At 45.0% G+C, this 8618-nt stretch overlaps 1 protein-coding gene across 2 annotated transcripts; it reads left to right on the plus strand.

Moving 5' to 3' along the window:
- Positions 1 to 616: 616 nt before the first annotated feature.
- Positions 617 to 8049, plus strand: LOC134296554 (uncharacterized). Of its 2 annotated transcripts, XM_062971818.1 has the most exons (4): positions 617 to 1448; positions 2832 to 3217; positions 6335 to 6481; positions 6610 to 8049. In XM_062971818.1, the coding sequence occupies exons 1-4, from the start codon at positions 1363 to 1365 to the stop codon at positions 6618 to 6620; spliced, it is 630 nt and encodes a 209-aa protein (XP_062827888.1). In that variant the 5' UTR covers positions 617 to 1362; the 3' UTR covers positions 6621 to 8049. The 2 variants fall into 2 exon arrangements, with proteins under 2 accessions (XP_062827888.1, XP_062827887.1); XM_062971817.1 differs by having other exon boundaries at positions 878 to 1448; positions 6335 to 8049.
- The last annotated feature ends 569 nt before the right edge of the window (positions 8050 to 8618 follow it).

Consider the following 8618-nt stretch of genomic DNA (forward strand, 5'->3'; position numbering starts at 1 on the left):
ATGCACAAAGTTAATAGAAATATTCCTTCAGGTTATGTGTAAGGCATATATGAAACATAAATGAATTTTGTGTTTAGACTTGAGTCCCATCTCCACTATGTACAAGTCAAGTGAGTATTCTAAAATCTGAAAACCTCTGATGAATAGAACACTTCTGGTCCCAGACATTTCAGATAAGAAATGCTCAAACTGTGGTCAATTTTAAAAAAAGCTATTTGGGAAATGCTCCCTCCAAGGAGTTTAGACAACCATTGGCCCAATAATCATTAAGTGCAAAATCAAATCCACACACACACACATGTATATATTATTTTTATTACTCGGTCTATCCTATGAGGGTTTTTTTTCAAAGTGTCTTTTATAGTTTTATGAATGTATCTTACAGGTTTTATTATATGCACATGGCTCATCATCGAGGTCTTGGGATTGTGGGTTGCATATGAATATGTAGATAAGTAAATAAAATAAAGATCTATGTGTCTGTGTGTGAGTCCTTTTTTTAGAACAGAGATATAAATATGGATTGTATCCGTAATGAAGAAAAGATGTCTTCATGCATAAGACACAACAAAGGAAAAGGAAACCAGTTGTGAGATTCTTTCCTCTTTGAGACAACACTAGGGAAAACATCATATGCACAAAAGTACCCATTTTTTTCTGACTTAAAATGTACTTTATGAGTTGAAAGGAGTAACTGGTACAAAATATACAGAGCCATGTGCTTTATTCATTTATTTATTGTCACATAAAATACATGCAGAGAACTTACATATGTTTTACTGTACATGTATCATTGTTTTTTCACAAATAAATTTTTACTTAGTCTGCACAAAAAAAAAACATATGTCACTTCCCAACATGTAAAACAACAGTAAGAACAGATCATGGAACAACAGACTGGTTCAAGATTGGGAAAGCAGTACAGCAGGGCTGTATACTCCCACCCAGTCTATTCAACTTGTATGCAGAACACATCATGCAACATGCGGGGCTTGATGAACCCAAGGCTGGAGTTAAAATTGCTGGAAGAAACATTAGCAACCTTAGATATGCAGATGATACCACTCTGATGGCTGAAAGCGAGGAGGAGCTGCGGAGCCTTCTAACCAAGGTGAAAGAAGAAAGTGCAAAAACTGGGTTGCAGTTAAACATTAAAAAAATCAATATTATGGCAACCAGACTGATTGATAACTGGCAAACAGTGGAGGCAGTGACAGACGAAACTTCCCCCCACTGCGCAGCTGGTGGAGGGAAGTGGATTTGCCCCCTCCCAACGAAGGAGAGACTTCTGGAAGGGGGCGGGGCTTCTAGGAAGCTGCCTGCCTCTTAGATCACTCACTTTTGGAGCTTCGACATGAGAGGATGCAAAAGTGGGAGCTCCTGTCTTTCCGACTGGGAGAACGCCGAGGGAAAACTCCTTTCTTCAGTTTTGTATTTCAGCTTCTGAGGTCTGTATGGGGGCTTGGGAGATGCTGGGGCAGAGGAGCTGAGGTTTTGCCTGGCTACCTCTGAGAGTCTTCCTCGACGGCACTGTATTTGGAGTTTTCCCTCTTCTTTCCTGAGGGCTTGGTGCGGAGGAGGGTGCGAGCGGAGCCCGTGCGCCTCTTCTCCGTTCCTCCCTTCCTCCCTTATATCGCCCTGAGCCTCCTAGTTGTGTGAAGTTGTTAGGATGGGCTTTAGTTTTGGAATTATGAGGATAGCGTGGTTTTGTCCATGCTTAAGCTGGCTTTACTTCAAGGGGAGATGGTGTTGCTGAGTGGATGGATGTTAGGTGTTTGTATGGGTCGCGTTTGGGTCCGACGTTCTTAATGGAAGCTATGAGGTTTAAGGTCGCCATTTTTGTGTTGGAATTTATGTATAGGTGTTGCTGGGCAGATTTGAGAGCGTTTGTGGCGCGAATTTGTCCCTGTTGCTGGGCAGATTGCTATGGCGGTTTGGCGGTGCTTTTGAATTTCGCGCCCTTTCTGCCTTCCAATTTGCCTCGGGTTTTTTTTCTTTGGGCGGCCATGTTGGGCGGCCATATTGATTAAGGGCAAGTCGGCCATTTCAATTGAGGGCATGGGCGAGTCGAATGGTTGTGGCGGCCATCTTTATTAAGGGAATAAGGTCTGGAACGGACGGACGGCCATCTTGGTAACTGGCAGGGTAAACAGAATGAAGGTGGCCATTTTGTTGGTCTGTCGGCCATCTTTCTTAAGGGAATGGCAGCCATTTTAGGCGCGTCATGGCAGCCATTTTGTGGAACATTTTTTAATGGATGTTAATGGCAGTGGCCATTTTTAATTTGGGCATACTCACATCGCATTGGTTTAATGACTATAGCAATTGATGATATTGACTGAGTAGTTTTAAAATACAAATGGATTAGCGGTAATTGATTAGATGGTTCAATTTAATTCATTGATGCATGCAGCTTAATTAATTAATATGTATTTATGGAGGCTGATTATTTAATGAATTGATATTAGGGTTAATTATTTAATATATTTAATTAATTTTCAGGGGGTAATTTAATATGCTATTGAGGACAATGAATTAAGTAGATCCTTTGCATAAATTGGTGGTATTATCTTAATGAATTAATTATTAATATCATGTATATATAGTATGTGCATATCAGTTTATGTTATTGTATACTTTAATTAAATGGATGCTTAGTTGGTTTTTGTTTCAAGAAATGTTAGGCGCTTCTGGTTCCTTGGTTTGGATAGGGTAGGGAGTTGGCTCATGCTAGTCTCCTGCCACCCCCCCCCCCCCACTTAAGTTTCTACAGAACTTTCTTCCTCAATATTGACTTTTTCGTTGGTCTTACTGATCTTCTTATTTTGCAGTATGCCACCGAAGAAGAATGTCGGGGGGCCTAAGGGCAAGGGTCCTGCGAAGAAGGTTCCAGCAAAACGCCCGCCTCCACCAAGTGGTCCTTCAACCGATGATGAAGACTCAGCACAGTTGTTGAGAGTGTTGGTCGCCCGCATTGAGGCTCTGGAAAGAGAGAAAGCAGCGGCTGCTGCTGCGGAGGCGCAGAAGGCTGGTGGGGGCAGTAACACCGGGCTAATTAAGTCCTTATTTTCCCGTATTTCTGCCTTAGAAGGGGAAAGGAGTGCCGCGGTGCCTGTCACTGATGCGAGCCTGGTTACATCTACGCCGGTGGCCGCTGAAGCTGTTCCATCTACTTCGGTGGCAGCAGCTGAGTTGAGAAGTGCCGTATCCGCTTTAGGTAAAGGGGACACACACACCTTCCCCTGGGGAGTGGCAGACTCTCAAGATCTTATCACAACCCAAGCACCTGACGAGCCTGTTCCATCAACCAGCGGCACGCAATTAGCTATTGTGGCTCCGGTGGTTGAGGCACCAAGTGTGGTGGTAGCCTCTTTGGATTCGACACCTACTATTGAGAATTCTTTGTGTTTTGGGGGCACGGCTGATTGGCCTTTGCCGGCCCCCGACAGCCTTAGTGCTACAGCTTTAGGCTCGCATTTGGCTTAAAAGACAATCGATAAAATTTTAAAGAATGAATACATCGACATTTTTACCCTGTATTTCAGGGAACTTGATAAGAAAGAGAAAGATGATTTAGATGATGAAAGAAAGGAAATTATGAAAAAACGCAAAGTGGACCAGAATTGGGGCAATTGGTTCTCTTGCTTTTTAATTTACGGAGGGGTTCTAGTGAAGGCTTACCCTTCCAGAGCCCATTCTCTTTTTCAGTACATGAACATTATCAATTCGGCCTATGTAAATTTTACAGGTAGCGCTTGGCTCTTGTATGACAAGCGCTTTAGGCTTCGTGCGGCTCACTCTCCAACTTTGCGCTGGGATTTGATTGACCATCAGCTGTGGTTGGAGGTTTTAACTCCGGCACGTCCTATTACGGGCGAGAAGGCCGACAGTGGGCGCAGCTAGTTATCTGCGTGCTGGGTTTTTTGAGGGTTTTAGGATTCCTGCAATGGGACATAGAGCCCCTTTCAGGGCACCGAATCTGAAATCTGTTATTGGCATGGAGGACGTTGTCCTTGCTAAAATCAATAAGGAAGTCACCGAGGGGAGGGTTCTTGGCCCATTTAGGTCACCTCCCACTCCTAGGTTGAGGGTTTCGCCTCTAGGGATTGTTCCAAAGAAGGCACCGGGGGAGTTTTGACTCATTCATCATCTTTCCTATCCCAGGGGAAGGTCAGTGAATGATGCGATTCCTGATGATTTTCGTACGGTCCTCTATACTTCTTTTGATTCGGCGGTTAGGAAAGTTAGATCTAGGGGGCCGGCAGCAGAATTGGCAAAGTGTGACATCAAGTCTGCTTTCCGGCTACTGCCTGTACATCCACTGGACTTTGAGCTGTTGGGTTTTCAGTTCAACGGGTTGTACTATAGGGCTCTTCCCATGGGCTGTTCAGTTTCCTGTGCTGCTTTTGAGTCCTTTAGCACCTTTTTGGAATGGGCCCTTAAATCAAAATTGGGTTTATCGGGGTTGTGCACTACCTAGATGATTTTTTATTTATAGGGAAGTCTGGTTCTGGAGAATGCGAATTCCTTCTGCATTCTTTTCAGGAACTGGCCGATCAGTTAGGGGTTCCCTTAGCCCCTGAAAAAACAGAGGGCCCGGCTACTAAATTGACCTTTTTGGGGATTGAGCTGGACACAGTGCAGCAAGCCTCCAGTTTACCTAGGAAGAAAGTTTTTAATCTAGTAGATAGGATTCAAGCTTTTGTTACCCGTAACAAGGCCACGTTGCGGGAGTTTCAGGTGCTTATTGGGCATTTAAATTTTGCATGCAGAGTTATAGCTCCTGGGCGTGCTTTTTTGCGCAGACTCTGCGATGCTATTTCTGGGGTTAGACTTCTGCACTATCATGTGCGGATTACACGTGGGATCAAAGCTGATTTGGACATTTGGTTACAATTTTTAAATCAATATAATGGGATTTCTTTTTGGAGACAGGATCTTTTGTTGAAGGATGCTCTTCAGATAGCTTCTGATGCTTCTGGAGCCATCGGCTTTGGTGTATTTTTTAATGGGCATTGGTGTGCCGAGCTTTGGCCCAGGGAGTGGCACACCAAGGGTATAACGTCCGATTTAACATTTTTGGAGTTTTTTCCAATTTTAGTGGCTGTCACGCTGTGGGCTGATCAAATGACAAATTCCACCGTTCATTTTTGGTGTGATAACCAGGCCACAGTGCAGGTTATCAATTCTTTAACATCTAAGTCAGTCAGACTGATGGAGGCTTTGAGGTTTTTTACACTCCACTGTCTAAAGTATAATATACTGTTTAAAGCTTTTCATATTGCAGGGACAGATAATTCTCTCGCTGATGCTCTGTCCCGTATGCAGATGGATCGCTTCAGGCAGCTTGCCCCCAGCGCAGATTTACACCCCCAGAACATGCCGGTCCATTTTTGGAAAATTGGGAACAGTCCATAGTCCGGGGAATGAAGTTGGCTTTGGCCACGACTTCCAGAAAATCTTACGTCAGAGCGGTGCAGGAGTTTCATGAGTTTAATGCCAGTTGTATGCCATAAGTTCTGTTTCACCGATTCCATATGAACACGTCACACAGTTTGGTGTTTTTCTGGAAAGGAAGGGGTTGGCCCCTCAAACTATTCGTGCTAAATTGTCTGCCCTGGCTTATTGGCTTAAGGCTCAGGGCTTTCCAGATGTTACAGCCGATTTTAGGCTTCGCAAATGGCTGGAAGGTTTGTCGCGGGAGCAGGTTAGGCCATGTGACTGCCGTCAGCCATTGACACCTGAAATTCTCAAAGGCTTAAAGCAAATTTGGCCCCAAATTTGTGAATCTCATTACGAAGCTTTGCTATTGCAGGCAGCAGCTCTCACCGCTTTCTTTGGGGCTCTTCGTATTAGTGAGCTGGTCGCCTCTTCAAAGGCTGATCAATCTAGAAGGGTCTTGCAATTTTTGGACCTGCGGCTCCAGCAGGATAAATTGGAATTGTTTATCAGGACTTCTAAAACGGATCAAAAAGGGAAGGGTTCCATTATCAAATTGGGACGCTGTAGTGATTTGGAATTATGCCCAGTTGCAGCTTTGTCATCTTTTGTGTCCTGCAGAGGAACGTCAGCTGGTTTCCTTTTTTGTCATCGGGATGGAGCACCGTTGACAAAATACCAGTTCTGGGCCTTGACTTCTAAGGCTTTAGGAATGTTGGGTATCAAAGACCAGAAATTTGGTACTCATTCCTTTAGAATTGGGGCTGCTTCCACTGCTGCGGTAATGGGCTACTCGATAGACAAAATTAAGATGTTGGGAAGATGAAAATCTGGTGCTTACCGTGCGTACGTGCGTCATATATCGGATTAGTTATATGGCTTTTTGTTTTTTCAGAACCCACCCTGTTGGCGAGTAGACGACGCGTCCTGATTTGCGGGCACAGTTATGTGCACTGGGCAGAGCGACAGGCGCGCAGAGGTCCCTACGGCCAGCATCTCGGCCTCGCTTCCTTGGCTTTTGTTGAATGGAGGGGAAGAAGAGGTCTGCGGTGGGAGGGTTTGCTCCCTTTGTTGTTTGGGTCAGGGGTCCGTTTTCCACCTGACCTTATTGTTATGCATTTGGGAGGCAACGATTTGGGGCTGCTTAAAGGCAGGGCCCTTTTTCTCCAGGTTTTAAATGACATGCACAAGATCCAAGAAGTGTGGCCTCATACCGGATTGGCATGGTCAGCAATTATTCCTCGGCCACGTTGGCCCTATGGAGACGGTAAAAAATTGGACAAAGCAAGGAAACGGGTCAATAGGGCCCTGCGGAAAGTTTTGGATAATGGCATGGGTTACCTCATGACACCATTAGATTCAATGATTCGACGATGTATCGGACTGATGGGATCCATCTGTCCGAACTGGGCAACCAAATTTTCTTAGCGGATCTGCAGAAAGGAATTAGGGAAATTCTTTCGAATTTGGTGGGGGTCAGGAGCTAAATAGACATTTGCTCCTGAACTGTGGTGGAATGCTTAGGGGAATCTCTTATTTTGGTGTGCACCACAAGGCACCTCTGTTTTGGTGTTGGCCAGAGGCGTGAATCCTCGCTTAGGGTTTGTACAGCCCCGGTGAGGGTGAACGATTATGGCCTTGGAATGGGAGACTTTGACCTCATTTGTTTCGGAGGCAAAACTCTCCAACACATTCCCCTTTAGGTCATCCAGGTTTAGATAGACTGGGGACCTGGTGTTTCGCCCTAAATTCAGTCTTAATGGATGGTCGGGTATGACCACTAACATCGGCTTATGCCTTACCAAATTCTTAGATGGCTAAGGATTTTTGGCCCTAGTTCCAAATTAAAGTTAAATAGGTAACTATCAATAAAGTTGCCCAGTTTTAAACCCAAGCTTACTTGTCTTGTATCGTTATTTCGGAGGGTTGGAGGGCAAGAAACTTCCCCCCTCTGCGCAGCTGGGGGAGGGAAGTGGATTTGCCCCCTCCCAATGAAGGAGAGACTTCTGGAAGGGGGCGGGGCTTCTAGGAAGCTGCCCGCCTCTTAGATCACTCACTTTTGGAGCTTCGACCCACCCGCCCGCCGCTAACAGTATAGCAGTGTTGTGGTCGCTTAGAGGGGCCGGGTAGGAATTTTTTCCCTCCCATGTTCTGGGAGGGTTTTTCGCCTACCCTATACTGTGTGGAGTGGTAAATTGGGAGGTGTGGTCATTTAATTAGGTGGTCAGCGGAATGCTTAGGGTAATCTCTTATTTTGGTGTGCACCACAAGGCACCTCTGTTTTGGTGTTGGCCAGAGGCGTGAATCCTCGCTTAGGGTTTGTACAGCCCCGGCGAGGGTGAACAATTATGGCCTTGGAATGGGAGACTTTGACCTCATTTGTTTCGGAGGCAAAACTCTCCAACACATTCCCCTTTAGGTCATCCAGGTTTAGATAGACTGGGGACCTGGTGTTTCGCCCTAAATTCAGTCTTAATGGATGGTCGGGTATGACCACTAACATCGGCTTATGCCTTACCAAATTCTTAGATGGCTAAGGATTTTTGGCCCTAGTTCCAAATTAAAGTTAAATAGGTAACTATCAATAAAGTTGCCCAGTTTTAAACCCAAGCTTACTTGTCTTGTCTCGTTATTTCGGAGGGTTGGAGGGCAATTTGTATTTCTAGGTGCAAAGATTACTACAGACGCAGACTGCAGCAAGGAAATCAGAAGACATTTAATTCTTGGAATGAGGGCAATGACCAATCTCAATAAGCTAGTGAAGAGTTGAGACTTCACACTGACAATGAAGGTCCACATAATTAAAGCAATGGTATTCCCTGTAGTAACCTATGGATGCGAGAGCTGGACCATAAGGAAGGCTGAACGAAGGAGATAGACGCTTTTGAACTGTGGTGTTGGAGGAAAATTCTGAGAGTGCCTTGGACCGCAAGAAGATCCAACCAGTCCATCCTCCAGGAAATAAAGCCTGACTGCTCACTGGAGGGAAGAATAAAATATTAGAGGCAAAGATGAAGTACTTTTTACACATAATGAAAAGACAGGAAAGCTTGGAGAAGATAATGATGCTGGGGAAAATTGAAAGAAAAGGGAAGAGAGGCCGATCAAGGGCACAATGAATGAATGTTTTCCTTGAAGTGACTGACTCAACCTTGAAGGAGCTGGGAGTGGCGACGGCT

The sequence above is a fragment of the Anolis carolinensis genome, chromosome 2, assembly GCF_035594765.1.
Source record: "Anolis carolinensis isolate JA03-04 chromosome 2, rAnoCar3.1.pri, whole genome shotgun sequence".
Taxonomy (NCBI): domain Eukaryota; kingdom Metazoa; phylum Chordata; class Lepidosauria; order Squamata; family Dactyloidae; genus Anolis; species Anolis carolinensis.

Excerpts from the sequence above, each read along its gene's own strand:
- LOC134296554 (XM_062971817.1), top strand. The coding sequence starts at position 1,363 with ATGCAAAAGTGGGAGCTCCTGTCTTTCCGACTGGGAGAACGCCGAGGG. Across the intron at positions 1,449-2,831 it reads TTTGTATTTCAGCTTCTGAG|TATGCCACCGAAGAAGAATG; the intron begins GTCTGTATGGGG and ends CTTATTTTGCAG. Across the intron at positions 3,218-6,334 it reads AAGTGCCGTATCCGCTTTAG|AACCCACCCTGTTGGCGAGT; the intron begins GTAAAGGGGACA and ends TTGTTTTTTCAG.